The sequence below is a fragment of the Cygnus atratus genome, chromosome 1, assembly GCF_013377495.2.
Source record: "Cygnus atratus isolate AKBS03 ecotype Queensland, Australia chromosome 1, CAtr_DNAZoo_HiC_assembly, whole genome shotgun sequence".
NCBI lineage: Eukaryota > Metazoa > Chordata > Aves > Anseriformes > Anatidae > Cygnus > Cygnus atratus.
This window is the reverse complement of record NC_066362.1, coordinates 16697250-16720084: the sequence shown is the minus strand read 5'-3', so window position 1 is coordinate 16720084 and position 22835 is coordinate 16697250. Positions and strand designations below refer to the sequence as shown.

General features: G+C 38.0%; 1 protein-coding gene across 1 annotated transcript in view; it reads left to right on the top strand.

The window, feature by feature from the left end:
• Nucleotides 1-22466, top strand: part of CERK (ceramide kinase) — a 46328-nt gene extending 23862 nt beyond the window's left edge. Inside the window, exons 7-13 of the mRNA XM_035549297.2 lie at nt 3066-3140; nt 4839-4991; nt 5706-5811; nt 7858-7928; nt 16017-16222; nt 18429-18637; nt 19745-22466. Of these exons, the coding sequence (XP_035405190.1) occupies nt 3066-3140; nt 4839-4991; nt 5706-5811; nt 7858-7928; nt 16017-16222; nt 18429-18637; nt 19745-19844 (920 nt within the window). The 3' untranslated portion in view covers nt 19845-22466. The remainder of the gene's footprint in view (nt 1-3065; nt 3141-4838; nt 4992-5705; nt 5812-7857; nt 7929-16016; nt 16223-18428; nt 18638-19744) is intronic.
• Nucleotides 22467-22835: the final 369 nt, after the last annotated feature.

Here is a 22835-nt window from a genome sequence, read left to right as displayed (position 1 = left end):
TTGCGGATGGGAAGAAAGTGGAAGAATTTACCTATATAGCAATTGTGTGGCTATATAATACCTCCTAGTAACAAACAAACTCTTGGGAAAATGGGTTAATGAAACATACATCATGTATGGTAAAGATTCAAAGCAATTATACTTGTTTTAACAAGGGCCAGCTACTGTAAGAGTTGATGTGCCCTCTACACACTTACTATTCTCAATAGGCTCTTAATATCAAAATATCTGGGATGAGAACTTTCTGTAGCTGGGATGTTTCAGCTTGGGATTCAGCTGTCTACATACAGTGGCGTAGTGCCCTTTGAAATGTGCTAGCCTTCTTCATCTAGTGTACTAGTGTAACAGTGGGAAGCCAAGCAAAGTAATCTGCAGCACTTGAACACTGGTGGTTGGTGCCATTTACGTAACGGAGTAATTCTCCGTAGGTTGAGTTCCTTTGAAATTGATACCCAGATTTTGATGCTATCTGCTGTCTGTCTGCAGGTGAGATGGATGTCTAAACGCATGTTATAGCCAGGGGCCATCTGATCAGTAAATCTTGTGTTGCAACTGCCTGCTTGTGCAGTTGTTTTATTTCTTGAGACGCCCCTCAAGTGGTGCAAGATGCTTGTGTGTGGGTACCTCGAATCGAGCTCAAGCTGCCATCAGCTCTTCTAACAAGATCTCTTTGACCAGAATGGGGGCTGTGAAATACAGTCTACAGTGTCACATGTACTTCTGTAACTACTTTTAGGTGTCATAGCTTGAAACTTAATCATTCCCTTGCACACTGATTTTCTTCTCCTCCAGCACAACCAATGCAAAAGTTTTTTTCCAATCTGAAGATCTCATTTATTTATTTTTTAAATGAATTAGAGCTGAATTAGACTGTTAAAAAGCAGTCTAACTGCTTCATATATGCCTTGGAAGGGCAGGAATAGTTCTGTTTAATCCATAGAAACCTCTTTTATTTTCCTTTACTCTGTTGCACTCTGGCCCTTACAAATCCACAAAGAAAATCTAGCAGAGCGTTGGTATCATTTTTATGTCGTTTTTAGCCAAAAAAAAAAAAAGCATCTAATACCTAACATTAGTCAAGAATTAAGCTCTGTGTAAGCTTCTTGCACAAACTGAGTGTTCATCAAGGCGTGTAAGTCAAACTGTATATTCACGTTCTAACACTGCTTTCTCTACCAGATTTGTATTGATGAAATAAGCCAGATTTCAGTGACCATTATGTGTGTATCTCCTGAGTAGTAGACTCCAAATCTATTCAAGACCCATCTAATGAAAACTAAGGAGAAAAAAACTTTTTTTTTCCAAAATCATTTGGACTACCTGTTTGGCTCTGAAGTATTCAAAGAGATCCAAATCCTTACTAATTATGAACATTTTTGTGACCTTGAAACTGGCATTGTTAGGTTCATACTTGGCATGATGTGGTTGGTGTTAGGAGCAGTTATATTCTCTTAGAATGTACATGATGAATGATACTGGTTTTCTTGCTCCATACTACTGGATCTGAGAAGAAAAAAAATGTTTGTTTTGTAGGTCAGTTACAGTTTGTTTTTTTATTGTTGTTTTTGTTTTGTTTTGTTGTTGTTGGTGGTGGTTTTTTTACTCCACTGGCAAGTCTGAGAAAGAGGGATCATTTGATAGCTGGTAAACACTGTTGGTATTTTCCCCAGCCTGCCATTTTAGACTCTTGTGAGTTAATTTCAGACATCAGGTCTAATTTTAGCCCTCCCTTGCTTGTTAACTGAATAGAAATGAAAATAGCTCCTGTAAAATTGCCCAGCAGATAAATCAGCTTTTAATTGACTACAGAAGAGTATAGGGAGCCTCCAGTGTTTAAATCTAGCTTGTGTGGATGCCCCTTTTCTCCTCCCACCCAGAGCATTAGACTACTTGGAAGCTCTGGCCGTTTACATCAGGACAGAAGTGACTTTAAGGTAATTCTAGTAGCAGAATACAAACTTATCTCAAAGAAATTCGGAAGGCTGGATGAAATGCTACTCTTGTACATTTAGCAGAAAATTCAGGTCAGGTGTTCTAGTGGCCAATTGGTTTTGGTTTTCTTTTCAGAAGTAGTAAGAATTTTCTTCCTAACAGAAATTCATGAGTATAGGTGGCAATATAAAACTGGAAAAAATGGCAATGAAGCGTAACAAGTATCTGAACTCTACTTACATTTTTTCTGCTATAAAACTCCAAATTAGGCACAGTAGCATCTTTTGTGTACCTCATCTGTTGTGGTACTGAGAGAAACTGGAGCCCTGTTTCCTATACAACAACATAAGCTTGTAGTGGTACATTTGCACCATCATGAACATCAGTCTGTGTAGAGAGAGACCTCTTAGTCACGTTTTCCTTTGTTCTGCCAGTTCTGTTATATTTATCTTCTCTTTAACTGGCTCACAGAGCTCCTTCTTGTTCACAGTGGCTGCCTTCTGCATTGTGTTTGCTTGATAGAGGCTTCTTCTGTGCACTTCATCGATAGGGGAAGTGATGTCCATTTTCTCAGAAATAAGTTGGAGGCAAAAGGATGTTTTTTGTTCCTTTTTATAATGGTATATGTCCTGACTGCTTTCAAAGTGTGAAAGAACCAAAAGAGGATTTTAAATAGTGATTGGTCATTCTTACATTTTTAATTTTATATTTTACTTTGATTAGGCCTTAGGAATCAAGTGCTCTGTATATGAGCTGCTCTAATCTAGTATATCAGTAGCAAATCTGAGAGTAGATATTTGGACAAGTTAAGTTTTCATTTTGAGTTTTCCAACCTTGACTTTCAAGGACTTATTTCTAGGGAAGAGAACCGAGAACCTACGAGTTAGTTTTGGAGTTACATATATATATTGTTTAAGTCCTTGTACTTTGTGTGGAGACAAACAAGTTCTATTTACCTGAAAAAAAGTTATTGTTCCAATTTAAATCATAATATTTCTATCTATATATTTAACTTTGTTCCATAAAATAGAAAAGGGCAGGCTACAAGAATAGAAAGCTTTTATTCAGAGAACCATACCGATAATACTTGCTTTGAACATGTACAAAGTAATCTCTCAGTCTTTATTTTTCAGGATCAACAGATTGCGTATGCTATTCAACTGTTGGCATTTCAGATCCGGTAACATCAGCTCTTCATATTATTGTAGGTGGGTGATCAAAAATCACTCTTTTGCTATGAAAATGTTTCCAGTATCCAAAAATAGTAATTTCATTTGGTTATTGTTTTCCACATGCCTGTGAAATATAATTTGAATATAACAACCAAGTTGAAAAATGAACTTTTTGTCTGGGATTTAAGTCTCTTTCTGATTTGAAGTACGGGAGGTTAAAAATTAATTGCTTTTTCCACTGTAATTCATTGTTTTCAAGGGAATATAACTTTTTGAAACTTTATATTTGGTGCTTAAGATTTCATGCTGTCTGGCATGCTTTTTAAAATAGTAGTAAAATATAATAAACAGCATAAATTATTGGATTATACATCTCAAAGTTGTCACAAGTAGCACGTACATTTGAATAGTATTATTTTAAACTTAGTTGCCTAATTTTCTTGTGCAATTTAATGCTTTCATACCAAGTTAGAAATGTGGCTTCTGCTTGACTGGAATTAGCTAATAATTCCCCATTTTACAGTCTAAAAATCACATATTTGAGGAGGAGCTAGAGAGGAAAGCAACTGTTCTTCAGTAAATGCTTTTTGATATGTTGTCTTCAGTAAGTAGAGGTACTGGCATTGCCACTTCTCATAGTCCTCAAGTAATGGAGTCCCTGAATTGCATGGGGGCTAAAGGAGACAGCTTGCATACTCACTGCATTGCAACTAGTGATGTCCGTCCAATCTGCCATATGCTGAGGTAACACAGTCACCCAGTTCTTAATACTGAATTTGAAAAATTGTACAGGATTGTCTTCAGTTATGTCCATTTTGTGTAAGCATAAAGGATGCAATTTCCAGCTGACTGTTCTTTCATTATTACTTGCTTATTGAGTGCTTAACAGTAGCAGTTTTAGGAGCTGCTGTTGCAAAGATTTACACATGGGCTTCTCTGTTGCTCTCCTACAGTTAACTCTGTTCAGCATATGTAGATTTTAGCCCCACTGGACTGGAATTAAAGAGCTCCTTTAAATATGTGCTTAGTAAATCACAGTATCTTAGTTGGATTATTAAATGTGCATATATGTATTTAAATTTCTAAGTGTGTTGCTCAAGTACATAAAAGGGTGGGCATAAAGTTAAATAGCATAGGGTCAGACTGGTTCAGATGTTTTTAAAATTAAAAAAAAAAAAAAAAAAACACACTTCTGAGTCTTCCACTACAAGGACATCAGATAGGTTGTGTACTTCGTTTTCACATATTTTCAAGACCTGACTGGATAAAGCCCTTAGTAATCTGATCCAGCCTCCTAGCTGAACCTGCTTTGAGTGGGAAGTTTGATGAGAAACCGCCTAAGGGCCCTTCTAGGTTGAATTATCTATCCTCTGATACTAAGAAATGTACAATTTATTCATTGGACATACAGTTCCAGCTTTGATCTCTTTTGTAACATCCTCTCCTACTCCTGTATAGCCCTAGTGCAAATTCTTCATTATATACTTTTAGCATACTGACCTTTCTTTTCACTTAGTGCTTAATGCTTTTTAAATATTGAAAGAAATGAGTTGTAAAAAATGATTCTCTTTCTCCATGTATAAGAAATATATGTATATGTATATATGATTCATATGTATGTTGTACAATATAATTTTATAATTAAAAAAATATGTAACATTGAAGTTGTTATCATTTTTGCAGCTTGAAACAAAATAAACCTTAATGGAACTTTGTACTTTCTAACCTCTGTAGGTGATAGCCAGCCTCTGGATGTCTCCTCTGTGCATCATAACAATACATTTTTGAAGTACTCTGTATCATTGTTGGGTTACGGTTTTTATGGAGACATATTAAAAGATAGTGAAAAGAAACGGTGGATGGGTCCAATGAGATACGACTATTCAGGTAAGTTGGGGGATTATTACATTCTTTTGTCAGCACGTAAGAATATTGGAGCTGTTGATACCCTCTGTCCAAATCACGGTTCTCTGAAGCTTTTAATCATAAGGGACAGACTTGAACCTGATTGTATACTCCTTGTGGTACCAAGTGTGTTGAATCAGATTATGTAAAGCTCTGTAATTTAGGAGATAACATTAAAACTTGGCTTATTAAAGTTGTGTTGAATTTGGCTATATAGCACAGTTAGCAAATTAACTGATAGTTAACACTTATATGTTTTATAAGCTTTATAAAGAACTGAAATGTTTATTTAAACTGTCGTGAATGATGTTGAAAGCAACACTAATTCAAATTAATCAGCTTTTTTTGATTAGTGAACCTCCTAGCGCACTGTTCTGTGGTGTTCATGTCATGTGTTGATGTGTCTCACCTAGAGAGAGATGCCTAAAAAGTAATATCTTTTCTGTGTTAATCATTTTGACTTCCTTCTCAGTTAGTTGGACAGAGGTAGGCACTCTGCTGTCTTGGATGTGCAGGTGATGGAGTGAACTGTTGTAGTCCTTTCAGCGCTGATTGTAGAGTTAGCTGGGTGGTTTAGCCTGGGTATTTAATGTTTGGGCAAATCTTATGTTACTGGAAAGTATGTTTTACGTTTTTGATTTGTGTTAGGAGAAAGAAGATACAAAAGCAGAATTTAATTACCTTTTCTTAATGTAGGCTTCAAGACTTTTCTTTCTCATCATTACTATGAAGGAACGATTTCTTTTCAACCAGCAAAACACACACTGGGATCTCCACGAGATAAAGATAGCTGCAGAACAGGGTAGGCTAATATTTATCTCTGGGTACTTCACATGAACTGTTGGAAAAGGCCTGTATGTAAACAGAGGTTACAGCAGTGTTGCTTTTTAGTATCAAAACGCTTACTCTGAAAGAGACAAGCTTTTTTAAAAAGGTTTATTGGCTCATTAAAGAGAATACCTTATTTTATCAGGTCAGCGAACAAAAATGTAACAAAATGTTGTTAGCCTGCTTCCCTCCCCATCTCCGATATTAAATGAAACAAAGTATAATACCACAGTACACAGTTACTATATGCTGAGGGTACTGTTCTCTGTTACTGCTAATAAATAACAAGTCTGGATACCTCATAGCTTCTGCAAGTGGAAATAATTATTCAAAAAGTTTCAAACATTCGTGTTGTAACTGGAACTAGCAATTTTACCAGTTGTTTTAGTGTAATGACAACAACTTGTCCTGAGGATAGGTCCTTTCAAGAACCACTATTTAGTCTTTTTTTTAATGGACTACAATTATCCTGTATAAATTCTGTGTGATCTTCGCTTCTCTTTAGAAGAAAAGGCTAAGGGGCACTAAGAAAGTGTCTAGAAATAGCATGGGAGTGTGAGAGCTTCACCTCTGTGTCGTGTCAGCATGACCAGATGTCTGTTTCAAGTGTCTGAATACAAATATGTGCAACATGTTGTGAAACAAAAAGGAGGAATTGAAAGTCCACGAATGGATGCAAAGCTAAAGTCTCACTGAGATTTTATAGACATGGTGTGATTGCTCAGATGAGCACAGCATGCATGTATGCTCTCCAGGGGGAGAAGTGGGGTTGCGCTCAATGCAGAGAAACAGCTCTGTTGCACAGAGCTTTGCACTGGAATGAGGGAAGACCTCATGGATAAGGATCAAAACAGACAAACACAGATGACAGGGAGGTAGGCATCTACAGCAGACCTCTGATCTAAAGGAGGAAGTAGGTGAAGAAGCCTTTCGACAGCTGGAGGAAGCCTTCTGATGGCAGGCTCTGCAACTCGTGGGTGATTTTATCCATCCTGATAATTGCTGGAAGTGCAGTAGGTCACAAGCAATTCAGGAGATGCCTGGAGTACGATGATGATGATGATTATACTGGTGATTGACAGGCTGACTAGGAGAAATGCTCTGCTGGACTTGTTACAGAAAATGAAGGTGGGGGATGTTACAGTTGAGGACAGTCTTGGCATCAGTGACTGTGAGATTATAGTTTAAAATCTTGAGAGAAGCAAGCAAGGCAAAGAGTAGAATTGCAACCCTGAACTTATGGGTGATAACAGTTTGGAAGGAGTGGCTGGTATGCTGAAACTCAGGGCTGTTATTCAGAGGCATCTTGGCAGGCTGAAGAAATGGCTGATAGGGACCTCATGAAGTTCAGGAGAGGCATACAGTGTGTACCTGGGCTGTAATAGTCCCATGCAACAATAAGGAATGAGCACTGACTGTTTGGGAAGCAGCTCTGCTGAAAAGGTCTTGGGGATCCTGGTAGACAACAGGCTACACCCAAGTCAGCAGTGTGTCCTTGCAGCAAGAAGGGCCAACCATGTACCGGGCTTTCTAAAGAAGACAGAAACCAACAGGTCAGGAAAAGTGATTCTTCCTATGAATTCAGCATTTGTGAAATGGAGGACTAGCAGCAGTATGTCAAGGTATTTCACTGCAATCAAATATTGAAACAGGTTGCCCAGAGAGCTTGTAGACTCCATCCTTGTAGATTGTCTTATTCAGTCAAATTTTGACTATGAGTAATACCTTGATCCTATCAGACATGTTTTGAGTAGAGGTTTGCACCACATCCAGAGGTCCCTTCCAACCTGTGTGGTTTTAACAGCATCACAGAGCCATATTTCTGACCTCCAATAAGTCTGAGTGCTATACCTAAGTTCCTATACTGTCTCCAGAGTTATCCTGATTCATGACACATCATGGTTGTTGGTGCCACACCCCATCATATGGCAGAGAAAGTCATTTAATGATGGGGTACAACACACAAAAGTTGAGCTGAATAGTTTTATTTTCATCAACTCAATAGTATTTCTGTTTTCAGATGTTACATTTGCAAGGAAAGTGAGCAACAACTGGCAGAACAGCAGAAGAAATGTGGATTAAAACATGAAGGTAATTTATCATAGAAAGATGATGTTGTGGCATTATGCAACTTACTGTTATTCAGTATATATCAGCTCAAGTACATATGCTTTTTTTTTCCAAACTGCAAGTTACTAGGAAATCCAATGTTTCTGTAAGTTTAAATATATATGTAAATAAGTGAAAAACATTCCTCCACCCAGGCCTCAGTTTTGATAAAATTGTACTAATTATTTATGTATTTTGTATTAATATTGTACGAATTACTTATTTTGGTGTGTTGGGCTCCTTTTCTTTAAGAAAGATATGTCCTGTGAGCTGAGATTTTGTTTTTGTTTTTTTTTTTATTTGTGAGTAAGTTTTAACTATTAAACTGTGAGCCAGTGTAGAAAGAAGGAATTCGTTAAGATGACTTTTGGAATAGATGAGGACTCAGCTTTGTGTTTGTTAGCACAAAAGTCACCCTATGTAAAGTTGTTTATTAAATAAATATGAGGCAGTGAACTTAGGTGTTTCTGTGCAGTACATCACTAATAGTCAGTATAAATGAAAAATTAGATTTTTTCTCCTCTTTCTTTAGTTGTGCTACCCTTATCCTCTTTCCCCCATTCCAAACCCTTCCGTGGATTTTTATATGGGCATACCTTTTCCTTTCTTATGTTAAAACGACTGTTCATATGCTGGATTCTGTGCAGTAGCCTTCCTATCTGTATCTCTTCATGTCTGATTACTGCCCCCTGACAGGAAGTACTGGTATTGATACACTTCTGACCTTGCTGGAAAAAAATACAGAGCTTCAGTTGCCTGAGTTTAGCCTCTGCTCATAGTTCGTCTTCCTGGATAAATCCCTTTTAAACAGCAGGCAGACTTTCCATGGGTGCTTATTTTTACTCTTACTTTTTTTTTCCTTGTAGAGCCCAATGCATAAAACTGTAATTTTCTTGACACAGGCTTTGGACCTTTTGACCTCGACTGCCTTGTAATTACTGTTGTTTTGCACAGTATCTGTGCATGGCTGTAGCTATTTGTTAGCGAAGAGTATCATCACTCTGTAGAGATTCACTGGTAGCCTATAAAGCCTGTATATGGATTTCTATGCCAACTTTAATTCTTGTTACACGTGCTTATATGTATATATGTGTGTGTGAATATATACACACCTATCTATCCATAATGCTTTCATCCCAGCTACTGCTTCTAGATCTTTGATATAGTCGACAAACGGCTGGATTAGAGTGTTTCTAGAGTCTCCAGAACTGAATCTAGGAATAAATTAAATAAATTGCTTTACATAGTATTTTCTTAGGAACTAAATCTGATAGCAGGGTTCTTTTTCGTAAGAAAAATTCAGTGGGGGATGTCTGTGAGAAATAATTGTAGAAATTGCCTGCCTTTTTTGTCCATTTGCTAGTTACTTTTATTTTTATTAATTTTGGTTCAGCAAAGGAACAAAGGCTGAAGAAAGTGAGTTACAGGTTAGTGAGCAATCAAGACTGCTTTAGTCAGCATAGCACAAGACATTAAGCAGGTGATTCTGTAGGACTTTGTCTTAAATTTTACTTTCAGTAGCAGTTTTTCTTTGCACTGCAGTCTATTCTCCATGCAATACTAGTAAGCAAATAATAACAATCCACTACTCTTGATTTGCAATAAGAAGGATTTTAAATTGCCACCTTGTGTAAGCTTTTTACTCAGCAGGGTGTATTGGCTGACTCTTCCATTATGCCTACTTGGTTTGTGTACAGTTCAGATGAGTTTAGAAGGATGCTTGCATTAACCATCACTGAAAATACTTCTTTGTATTTTACAGAAGTCTATGTGCATGTGCTGAGTAAATTTGGAGTGTTAGCACTTTAGGCCGATTTCAGCAACTGGCAGTATATATACACAATAGACAATCGAAATGAGTGTCGTTTCTTTTCTCCCTTTTTTATGATTGCTCTATTGTATGGAAGATACTGTAGGCAAATAATTTGTGATATTACAGTGAGACACCCTACAGAATGGTTGTGAGAACAGCTGGTCAACTAAAATGTGATAAGTACTCTGACTTTGTTCTTACTGAACAGTGAAGCTACTGTTGAATGACATGCTTAAATTTTTACTGAACAGTACTTTTCTACCAGTTCAATACAGTCAATTACAGCAATGTATATAGGCATTCTACCCTAAGTACATTGAGACTTAGTACAGTGAGCATACTTCAAAAGTTAACACTTATCTAGGTACAGTAAAGACTAAATTAATATTATTCAGATAAACAGCAGAAGGTTTCATTGTTAAAGGGTCTTGTTTTCATTCTGTTGCTTCCATATCAGAGAATGTCTGTTTTTCTTTAAAATAGCTTGTATAGTTCTGGACACAGATGATTGGTAAGCATTGTGTATGAAGTAAAATTCAGTATTACTGTTAGTTGAGATTCTAAAATGATGAATGTGGCCCATTAAATCTATTAAAACCTGGTAGACTTTAAGACTTAGGGACATTCCTCCCTTCCCAGTGTGCAGGTTGTGAGGCTGCAGCTTTTCCTTTTCCCAGGTACAGTCAGTAGCAAGGCTGAGCATGTTTTCTCATACAGGCATAGACAAGACACAGTACAGACATGGCTGGCCACACAGAGATCAACACAGACAGGAGGTCAGTATCTTTACAGGTACCCATGTAACCATGAACAGCCTCTGCATAAAACATGAGCACCACAACTAGTCCAATCCTGCCTTGTCTCCTCCTGATCAGGACTGAAGTTTGCTAGTAGAACATACACGTACCTTCGCTCTCTTGATTCACAACCACGCTCATATTCAGGGATCCCTCAGATATTAGAATGTACTTTGTCTCTCCCATATCAATGCCCAGATCCTGGGTCTTTTATCCAGTTTGCTAACAAAACCTACAGCTACTGAACTCTGATGCATATGCATATTTGTGGGTACCTTGAACTTAAATCCAGAATCCGTGTCCAGACCCCAGGCTGTGTTTGCTAGCCTTCAGCTCTGACTTTGAGTCTTTACAGATTGAGGTCTACTCGATGGCTAGCATGACTTGAAGTTTTCTAGTACATCTCATGCACATAGAGAGCAAAGGAATAAAGTTTAATAAGAATAACCTGCAATGATCAGGTGTAGGACTTGGCCAAATGAGCATACTGATCAGCAGCCTCCTTACGCTCAAGTGACCAGTTATCTCCACGTTTTCCATGTGTGTCCTTCCTTAATCAACCTTGTTTCATAGAATCATTCAGTTGGAAAAGACCTCTAAGATCATCTAGTCCAACCTTTAACCTAGTACTGACGAGTGTACCACTAAACCATGCTACTAAGTTCTACATCTACATGTTTCTTGAAGACCTGCAGGGATGGTCACTTAACCACTTCCCTGGGCAGCCTGTTCCAATGCCACACAACCCTTTGAGTAAAGAAATTTCTCGTATTATCCAACCCAATCCTACCCTGGTGCAACTTTAGGCAATTTCCCCTCATCTTATCACTTGGTGGTTGGGAGAAGAGCCTGATCCCCACCTCACTATAGCTTCCTTTAAGGTAATTGTAGAGCACGATGATGTCTCCCCTGAGCTTCCTTTTCTCTAGGCTTAAACAACCTCAGTTCCCTCAGCCACTCCTCGTAAGACTTGTTCTCTAGACCTTTCACCAGCTTTGTTGCCCTTCTGTGGACACGCTTCATCACCTTGATGTCCTTCTTGTAGCGAGGGGCCCAAAACTGAACACAGTACTTGAGGTGCGGCCTCACCAGAGCCAAGTACAGGGGGACAATCACCTCCCTGGTCCTGCTGGCCACAATGTTTCTGTCACAAGCCAGGATACTGTTGGCCTTCTTGGCCACCTGAGCACACTGCTGGCTCATATTCAGCTGGCTATCGACCAATATCCCCAGGTCACTTTCCTCCTGGCAGCTTTCCAGCCGTTCTTCCCCCAGCCTGTAGCGCTGCATGGGGTTGTTGTGCCCCAAGTGCAGGATCCACCACTTGACCTTGTTGAACCTCATACATTGGTCCAGCCTATCCAGATCCCTCTGCAGAGCCTTCCTACCCTTGAGCAGATCAACGCTCCTGCTTAACTTGGTGTCATCTGCAAACTTAGTGAGGGTGCCTTCTATCCTCTTGTCCAGATCATTGATAAAGGTATTGAAGAGAACTGTCCCCAGTACTGAGCTCTGGGGGACACCAATGGAGACCAGCCTCTGGCTGGATTTAACCTCATTCACCACAACTCTTTGGGCCTGACCACCCAGCCAGTTTTTAATCCAATGAAGCGTACACCTATTTAAGCCTTGAGCAGCCAGCTTCTTCAGGAGAATGCTGTGGGAAACAATGTCAAAAGCCTTGTTGAAGTCTAGGTAGACTACATCTAACAGCTCTTCCCTCATACACTGAGCGTCACCTTGTTGTAGAAAGAGGTCAGGTCTGTCAAGCAGGACCTGCCTTTGATAAACCCGTGCTGAGTGGGCCTGATCCCCTGGTTGTCCTGTAAGTGCTGTCTGATGGCACTCAAGATGATCTGCTCCATGAGCTTCCATGGCACTGAGGTCAGACTGACAGGCCTGTAGTTCCCTGGATCCTCCTTCTGGCCTTCCTTGTAGATTGGAGTCACATTTGCTAGCCGCCAGTCAACTGGGACCTCCCCGGTAGCCAGGACTGCTGATAAATGATGGAAAGTGTCTTGGTGAGCACTTCTGGCAGCTCCCTCAGTACCCTCGTGTGGATTCCATCTGGCCCATTGACTTGCATATGTGCAAGTGGTTTAGCAGGTCACTAACCATTTCCTCATGGATTATTGCTCCCGTGCCTTAATGATTTCTTTCCTGAAGAGTGTCCAGCCTTCCTGGACTCCTTTGCCCTTTAGTACTGCCTCCCAAGGGACTCCACCAAACAACAGGCCAAAGTTGACCCTCTGGAAGTCCAGGGTGGCAGTTCTGCTAACCCCCTCCTTACTTTCCAAAGAATCAAAAACTCATTAATTTGTGATCACTGTGCCCAACACAGCCTTCAACCTTCACATAACGCACAAGTCCTTCTCTATTTACAGGCAAAAGTTTCTTCCCTTTCTCCAGCCTCATCTCCTCCCAAATAAACAGCTGGATCTAGCTAAATTTCATCGTTTCCAGTTTTGCTACATCAAAGCCCAAATTTGGTATTTCTAATAGGATCTATGTGATCCCATATGTGTGTGGTATTACTGGTATGGACACACAGGTGCTGTTGGCTTTGTAAGATTCAACTCCCCTAAAGGTGGTGGTCCCCTTCAGTTCTCTGTGCAATCTCTCACATAACTCCTCATAACTGCCTGTGAAACCCAGACATCCTTTACAGCACTGTCTGTGACTTTCATCAGCTTCTCACACTGATAACTGTTAGGTTGAACTATTTCTCATTTTTTTTCCAGAAGTTTCTTATGTTCTGTTTGATTCCCTTAATCTCAGAGCAGAGTCATCATTTGCCTGCAGCCTGAACAAAGTCATTCTGTAGTTTGATGTATGTTTCTCTCTTCTCTCTTAAAATACATATTTTGAATCTAATTTAAATGATTTCTTTCTGTAATGTCCTTTTTGAAAGCAACATAAAAGATCAGCAGTAAAGCAAACATAATTGATACCAAAACCACTCTGGGAGATGATGTAAAAATGTTGAATTTAACAAAGCTACATTTCTTTTATTACTAATTTGTTTATCAGAATATAGAGAGGAGGATAGACTAGATGGAAAAGTGATAGTTATTTTTAGTTTCCTTTAAGTCTTTTGTCATGTTACAGTCCTTCTCTGTTTTCCCTGGAGTTCCAGTTTTCTGGGTTCTGTTACTGGAGAGGGGATAGTAAGAAGTTTCAATAAATAAAAAATAAGAAAAAAAAAAAAAAGAAAACTTGAAAGAGCAAGGTCTACAGAAACTTTTTTTCTCCTATTTTTCCTCTTTTCGTGGTGTATAAAGCTTGGAAGAGGTTAATTCAAAATGAATGTGTTACAGAATTTAGGTCCACAATTATCTAGACAATGGTAGTAATCCTACAGTCATAGAATGGCTTGGGTTGGAAGGGACCTTAAAGATCATCTAGTTCCAACCCCCTTGCCAAGGACATGGATGCCACCCACTAGATCAGGTTGCCCAGGGCCCCATCCAGCCTGGCCTTGAACACCTCCAGGGAAGGGGCATCCACAGCTTCTCTGGGCAACACAGTCCAGTGCCTCACCACCCTCAGAGTAAAAAACATCTTCCTAACATGTAATGTAAATCTCCCCTCTTTCAGTTTAAAACTGTTCCCCCTTGTCCTATCACTGTCCATGTAAAGAGTTGCTCTCCGTCTTTTTAATAAGTCCGCTTTAAGTATGGAAAGGCTGTAATGCGGCTACCCCAGAGCCTTCTCTTCTCCAGGCTGAACATCCCCAGCTCTCTCAGCCTTTCTTCGCAGGAGAGGTGCTCCAGCCCTCTGATCATCTTCGTGGCCCTCCTTGGGACCACTGTAACAGCCCCACATCCTTCTTGTGCTGGGGGCCCCAGACCTGGATGCAGGGCTCCAGGTAGGGCCTCACAAGGGCAGAGCAGAGGGGCACGATGCCCTCCCTCCCCTGCTGGCCACCCCTCTGTTGGTGCAGCCCAGGACGCAGTTGGCCTTCTGGGCTGCAGGCACACACTGCTGGCTCGTGTCGAGCTTTTCATCCGCCAGCACCCCCAAGTCCTTCTCTGCAGGGCTGCTCTCAGTGAGTTCTTCTCCCAGTCTGTGCTCATGTCTGGGATTGCCCCGACCCAGGTGCAGCACCTTGCACTTGGGCTTGGTGAACCTCAGTAATGATTCTCTAAAGTAGATGCAAGAACTAAGGTAGTAAGGCGTGAGAACTAAGCTGGTAAAAATAACGGAATTTCAGGAAATGAAATAGATGGCTTGGTGTGCTATATATAATCTCATCAAAGAAGCACTGTGAATAATTAATTATAAGTTAACCCCAGTATGGGCAAATGGGTAGTGTTAGATTTCTAAGTCCCTATTAGTTAATATGCCTTAAAACCTCTACCTTACTGTGGTTTATGACCAAACACGTTAAACAATCTGAGATAAACATTTTCTTTTGGTTGTTCCTTAATTTTTACCCCCCCATCACCTATTGTGACACTTCACTCCTGAAATACAGCCCTAGAACTGTGCATATCTCCACAGACTGTTCTGAAATCATTAGTACTATGGAGTTGTTCATTTGAAATATCTGAGCCCATTTATATTTGGAGGCAAAACAGAGTGTTATAGCTGCTTTATGGCTTTTTTATTGTAGTGAGGAAGGCAATTGTGTGTAATCTACAAATGCAAAGGCTTTTATTGTCTGTTTTTATCCCTATAGATGAAAATACAGTTTAGATAACAACTCTGTGCAGTGACTGCCAATGTAATCAGTCTTCGTTCCAGAAAATTCCTTTGCCTCTTGGTAGTGTTTATTCCATCACACATTTAAATTCAGTCCAGTTCTATTCTAACAGAAAAGTTTTGCATTGTTGAAAACACTTTTATATTGTTTTCCGGGAATCTCTGAATGTTTTTGCATGGAAAAATTCAGTTCTGCTAATACTATTCGTCTGCAGACATTGTGGGGTGCCGTTAACAGATGTAACAGCACTGCTGCATCCTGGTGCTTCCTGAACCCTGAGTCATGTCCCCCCTGTTCAGATTTGGTCTTGTTGCTGTGTTTGGGGTTGTTTTTTATAGTTTGTGGCACTGAGGCAGAAGAGGAATATTGGTTTAGAAACCAGACACTAAACCACTGTCTCTGCATTATTGTTTGCTTAAGACTTAACATGTTGAACAGCAAGAATAAAGTTAAAAATCCTCCCAAAGTTTTAAGCTACAAGAGTTGCAACCTGCCTCTGTCTTGTCCCTGCCTGAGGCTTTGTGGTTTTACAGTAAGCGGTGTTAGTAGATGATAATGGTCCGTGAAGGGAGGAAGCAACTTTTCTGTTAGTACATGAAAGACAGATTTTTTTTTAAATGCAGGTTTTTTTAGATGTGTAATGACAGTGCATAAACATGCCCAGTAAAACCTCTTAACCTGCCAATGATTGCTTTTTACTGTTCTTGTGAATCTATCAAATAGCCTATATCCATGCCTTTATTCATGTGTTTCAGAAGATGAAGAAGAATGGAAGGTTATTAAAGGGAAATTTCTAGCCATCAATGCAGTAAATATGAGCTGCGCCTGTCCACGCAGTCCAAAAGGTCTTTCACCAGCAGCTCATCTGGCAGATGGTTCAGCTGACCTCATTCTAGTTCGTAAATGCTCCAGATTTGATTTTCTACGGCATCTTGTCAGAAATACAAACCAAGATGACCAGGTAGGTGTGTATTCCCTTTGGCAGTGAACTCTCCAGGAGCAGCCTAAGTTGTAAATATTGACAATTGTATGTGACAAAAAGAATATCTACAAAACAGTTTTTAAAAAAGTGCTTATACAGTTCGTATGACTGAATCTTAGCATGCGTACCATCAGAAAAATCACTTAAACTAACTCAAGTCTTTGGCCTATAGCATTCTATGTTATATATATTTCAGCCTGGAGAAGAGGAGGCTGAGGGGAGACCTCATCGCAGTCTACAGCTTCCTTGCGAGGGGGAGTGGAGGGGCAGGCACCGACCTATTCTCCTTAATCACCAGTGATAGGACCCGCGGGAATGGTGTCAAGCTGAGGCAGGGGAGGTTTAGGCTAGACATCAGGAAGAGGTTCTTCACCAAGAGGGTGTTTGCACACTGGAACAGGCTCCCCAGGGAAGTAGTCACTGCACCAAGCCTGTCTGAATTTAAGAAGCATTTGGACTGTGCACTTAGTCACATGGTCTAAAATTTTGGGTTGACCTGTGTGGTGCCAGGAGTTGGACTTGATCCTTATGGGTCCCTTCCAACTCGGGATATTCTATGATTCTAACCACATTCCACTTCTATTAGTTGAATTCTCTCTTATAATATTTTGAGTACATTTACTATTTGGACAATATTTAAAATGTTATCACATCTGTGCACACACGTATTTGTCACGAAAAATTGTTCACAGCAATATAATGTAGCTGAGGTAGAAGACCTAGCAAGGAATAATAATTCTTGTAAAACGTATAAAAAATATGATGTAGAAAAAACTTACTAGAACTACAGTTTGATTCTAAACTGCAGGCCTAGAGCTGGTTTTTAATACATACGGGTGACATGAGCTTTAGGCATTCAGCTTCAGAGTTCTTCCTTGCATAAGTTACAGCTGTCAGGATAAACTGCAAGGGAAGATTGATCACTGCTTTGGAGTGTAATACCTGTTAAAAGTAGAGCTATGGCTATGAACGCACACACTTTAATATTTGTCACAACCTGATATTATTAACATGTTCTGGCAGATAAGTGAACAATACACTAATGGCATATCTGGTTATAGAAACAATAATAAATCTCACTTGTTTGCATTGCTACCCTTTGTCCTCTAGAGTTTGTATAAATCCTCTTTCCTGTATTTCCTTGTTACCATTCCCAGGCACATTTTGTTTGTCTGTGTTCTGTCTTCCTGCTGTTCTTTGTCTCTTCTTCTTCCCCTCACTCCTCCCTATTCTCTCTAACAGTTTCCTCAGTATTTTTCATTACTTGAAGCCTTTCCCAGCTGCCTTTCCAATCGGTTTCAAGATTTATCAATCTTTATCAATCAATCTATCAATTTATAAATTAATAAAATATATAAATGATTAGAACAAACTATATGAAAAATATATTACGCAATAATAATCATAATAATATATATAATTATATCATTACTATCATAAAACAAGAAATAATTAAAATAACATTCTGCTTAGCCATGACACACAAGAGCATTCATAAGTGGCTCTGTGCAGCCAGTGATAACCAGTTTTTGCAGCTAAACTTTTTGGCCTGGAATGCTTCTTAGTGAGCCTCAGACTGATGCTACATATTTTTACCTGAATTAGCTAGTTGAAATGATTTTATTTTGTTGGAGTATAATAATATCTCCATATATTTGTATTTTCTTATACACCCAGCTCTCCAATCTCTCTAATTCTTTGATTAGGGCAGTGGTCTGCCCATCTCAAGGTATTCTTCCAAAATTCAGAAGCATAAGACCTTTCAGAGAAGCCTATGTTTCTTAAGGGCTGTAGTGAACAGGTCCTGAGGATGGTGCAAGGTTCCAATCCAAACCTTTTTGACTTCAATTCCATGTTATAATAGTTTTTTTTTTTATAGTTTAGTAATAGTTCTTATACCCCATACTCATAATCTCAGAACCTGTTACCTCATTACCCTTAAAGTGGCAGTACTGCTGCTCCTTGAAGACGACCATCAAAAATAAGGTTTCAGTTTTGCTTTATGGTTTTTGACTTCTGCAGTTTCTTAAAAACAAATATCACTCTATGCCTCAGGTAAAATTCTGTAGAAAATTGGAACGGATGGACTTTATTGAATACCAAATGCTGCATGCTGAGTTTCTTTACGCATCAAGTATATTTAAGTAATTGTAATTACCTTTTTTGATTGTTTCTTTCTTTGTAGTTTGACTTCTCATTTGTAGATGTTTATCGGGTGAAGAGTTTTCAATTTACATCAAAGCTTTCAGAAGACAATGGAAGCAATGTTACAGACATAGGAAAGAAACGTTTTGGCCAGTTCTGTAGAGATCACCCAGCCTGTTGCTGCAATATTGCTGACAGCACTTGGAACTGTGATGGAGAAACTCTGGATAGTTCAGCAATTGAAGTGAGGTGAGCACCTATTTTTCTCTGCATCTACCAAGAAGATATTAAGCCTTTTCATTGATGGAAAGGTGCTAATAAAGATATCCCAAAAGCATATCCCCCCAGCAAATTTGAGTCTTCTGATAATAAACTTAGATTTTTGTTGTTAAGTTTTGGATCCTTTCTAGGAAATATGACCCTATTATTTATTATATTTTAATTATTATTATTTATTAATTATTCATTATTATTTATTTATTATTATATAATAAATAATTATATAATTATATAATTATTTATTAATTATTTATTATTATTATTTATTAATATTATTATAATATTATCTATATTATCAATATAGATGACCCTACCCTCGAAGTCCTGCTTAGTTCTTAGAAACTGGTGTTATATGTTTGAAGTGCTGAAGGGTGGAGGTCTTGGTGGAAGGATTCTTTTTAGACAAATGCAGTATTTCATTACTCTGAGCACTAGCTTTTGCAATTAAACAAAGTATTTTTCAGCAAAATAGTAGTCATTTTTTCCATTTTTTGAAAAGTCATATAGAAGCCACCTGATAGGTGTTTAACTAGCATCTTCGTCTTACAGAAATACTGAGTATGTCCCATATTTTGTATATTTTGACACATAGCACAGTCTTATCTCCAGCCTCGGCATATGGAGGAAAAAGTTTGCAGTTCTGCAAATGAGCAAATCGGAAGGGAATAACAGCTTTGAAATTTTGAAGGGCTTTTTAATTTGTTTTGTTTGGTTTTGTTTATTGTAGATCAAAGGGAAATACAAAATATGTGCATCCAAGTTCGTTCCATTAAAATGCAATCACACAGCAGTCTGAGTGATTTATGTAAGAACAGTGTATGTTATATAAGGTCAGCTCCTCTAAGTGTCCCATGTCGCTTACTGTGTGGAAAAGAGTAGTAGCAGGAGTGATGTATGTGTGAAAGCATCCAGCCTTCTTTGAAGGGGAGGATTTTATCAAGAATGAGGGCTATTTTTGTAGTCTGAAACAAAGAATTTTGCGTAACTGCTTGAGATTCACAGATTATTAAAACTAAATATATAGTACCTACTTCTATTTAAAAAAATATATGATTAATTGATTTCCATATTTTTCAGGGTTCACTGCCAGTTAATGAAACTGTTTGCAAGGGGAATCGAGGAAAACTGTAAAGATGAAGCTGCCTACAGCCACAGTAGCATTGAACACTTACTATAGACACTGTTCCTCCAATGGGGAGAAGAAAAAATAAAAGCTCAAGGAAATTGAGTATATATGCATTTTAGTCAAATTGACAAGTATTTTAAAATTTTAGATTTTTTTTTGATGGCTTCAGTATAATTTTAGACATTTTATTTCACTGTGTATTTTTTTTAACATTCTAATCATTAAAATATGTCTTGAAGTAATGTAATTTATGTTAGATTGGCATATATGTATGTATTCACAATGACTGATAAATACTCTGTGCTTTTCTAGAGAGCTAATTTAGCAGCTGTGTTGCAATAATATTTAAATATTATAAAACATTGAACTCTTTATTGCCATCAAACCAAGATATCAGGACAAGATGTTTTCAGAGTCTGAGAAGATGTTTTCTGCTGGGAGTGTTATGTAGTTGCATGTGGCTTAAATGCTGGACAACACTGTTGTCGTTCGCATTTTTTTTTATTTTTTTTAGTAAAATCTTTCATTTTCTAATTCTGACAATACCTTGCAACTTATCAATGCAATTCAAACACACATTCCTGGCTTTAAGTAATAACAATAACAATTTAGAAATATTTTGAAAACTAAAAGTACATCTGTATATAGATCATACCTTCTCTTATGTAATCTATTTATAAATGCTTCCTTGCATGCTGCTTTTTGGGTTTATAAAGGGTTTTATGACTGTTCGGATGATACCAAATACCACACACTGCAACTGAAATGTCTTATCAGCAACTGGTAGGGATACATAATGATACCACGAAGGCACAGGCAAGGGAAGATATAAATATCTTATAAAACACCAGCAAATTTTACATTTCTAAAAATAACTAAAATTAACATATGAAAAGCTTCCCTTTTCAGTTTTCAATTCTTTGGAGATTCTACTAGATACATTAAAATCTCTTAGCAAAATAAGATGTTGGAATGTTAAGATTGAAGATACGATTCAATGATTGAATGTTTTTAAGTAATATTTTTATTTAACTAAATAGGAAACAATTTGTGTTGTGAAGTCAAGGGAAGAAACTGGTATATGATAAATCACAAATCACTGTGCTGACTTGTTTTTACAGCAAATACATAAGACTATCATGTACAGCTATGGAGTGATTATTTGTGTATGAATTTGTGTATTGTGGCACACACACATACAGTGTGCAGGCTTGGTGCTGAATTTTGCTCTTCTCATACAGGTTTATTCCTGTTTGAGGATCAGAAGCTAGCCCCTGCTTTCTTCTGTAAACCTTACTGCATCTCAGATTTGTGTGTGTGTCTGAACAGCTAATGACTCCCTCTATTCATGTGTATCTATTGGCACTTCTGTCATTCAGCGATTATTAGTTTCAGTCTCCTGTGTATTTGCTCTGTGTGAGCCATGGTGATCGGTTGGTTTATTACTGAAACACTTGAAATTTGTTTTAAGTGGCTGTTTTTTTTCTATTGAAACATTCCAGTTGTGTAATAAAATGTTGTGCTATATTGTTGCTATAAAGTATTATTCATACTGTTGTGTTCATACTGTATGACAAAAAAACACTTGCAAATGATAATTGCTCAAAGTACAGTCATACAAAGTTTAGGATCTGTTTCTTATTATATAGTGTTTCAGGGAGATACTTGAAAACTTTTCCAAAAGTAGTACTGTACTTTCTTCAGTGATGCAATGAGTTGAAAAGTTGATTCATCCAATGTTTTTCAGACATTTGTTATGTATACTGTATTTTAAAGCCATTTTTAGTAAGTGAAATAGTACTGTTGAACCAAGAACCCTGTTGAAAAATGGAATTATACAGTCATACAAATGCAGATATCTTCTGAAAGTGTCATTTGTGTAAAAAGTTTTAGTTAGATTGATCTATCCATGAATATTGTGAAAAAACTGAGATCTCAAATTACTGTAATTCTTGGGCAGGATATGACAGTGTACACTCAGCTCACCAACAGACGAGGACTTTTATGAAGCATTACAGCTATCCAGATCACTTTCTTATTTATGAGAACAGAAGTAAATACTAACCAGCTCTTTCCATTATTTTTCTAGCAAGTCATGAGACTCCTAACTCAAAGAACGGTGGATTAGTTACATTGTGAATGTATACTGAAGTGCTCTGAGTACTTTTAATATCTGAAACTGTGCACTTGGTATTTCCAAAAAAAAGCCCACAGTTAAGGCCCCCATTCTGAGAAATGAGCTACCAGAAAAGAAGGGAAAACAGATCATTCAGTCGTATGGTAATGAAGTGTAAAGTAAATACTAAAGGTGTTGCAGCATAATAAAATAAAATCTCTTAGAAAATAGAAAAGCTACATAGCTGCATTTGAATAATTATGCTTGTAGCATATTATACTAGGAAAGCATCATAGTTGTTGTATGAAATGTCCAGTGTATTTTAAGAAGAGAGCTGTATAAGTAACGTCTGCGTTCGTTTTAATTCTAGTATTTTTTTGTTTTGTTTTGTTTTTCCTCTGAATGTAGTCTCAGTATGAAAATCATTTATAGGAAAACCAAGTTCGATTTCCTTTTTTATTTCCCAATCTTGCTGGCTTCAAGATTAGAAAATGTGTTCTGTTTTATGAGGCTAAGGGAATTCATTTAAAAAAATAAATAAATTATGTTGTACAGCAGCAGTACTGTGGTTTTCTTCTTTTCACAACTTGATTTGAAAAAAAAAATGCCTGTTGAGAGATTTCAGCCCAACAAAGGTAACGTACTCAGTGTAATGAACATGCCCAGGTTAAACCAGGCAGAGAAGTAATTCATAAGGTTTCATTGATGTTGACTACAGCTTTATAGCAAGCGTGAGTGTGGGCAAACACTGAGAGTGAAGGAAAGCAACTAGTGAAGCCAGACTTCTAAAACTATTTAACTCTGTTAAGAGAAACTTAAGACTGAAGGGGGAGAAATAACTTAGTTGTGAGGATTTAGAGGTTTTGGTTATGGAAAATTTTAAACTGTAACACGTCAAAACCAACTACCATTGTAAGAAATACAGA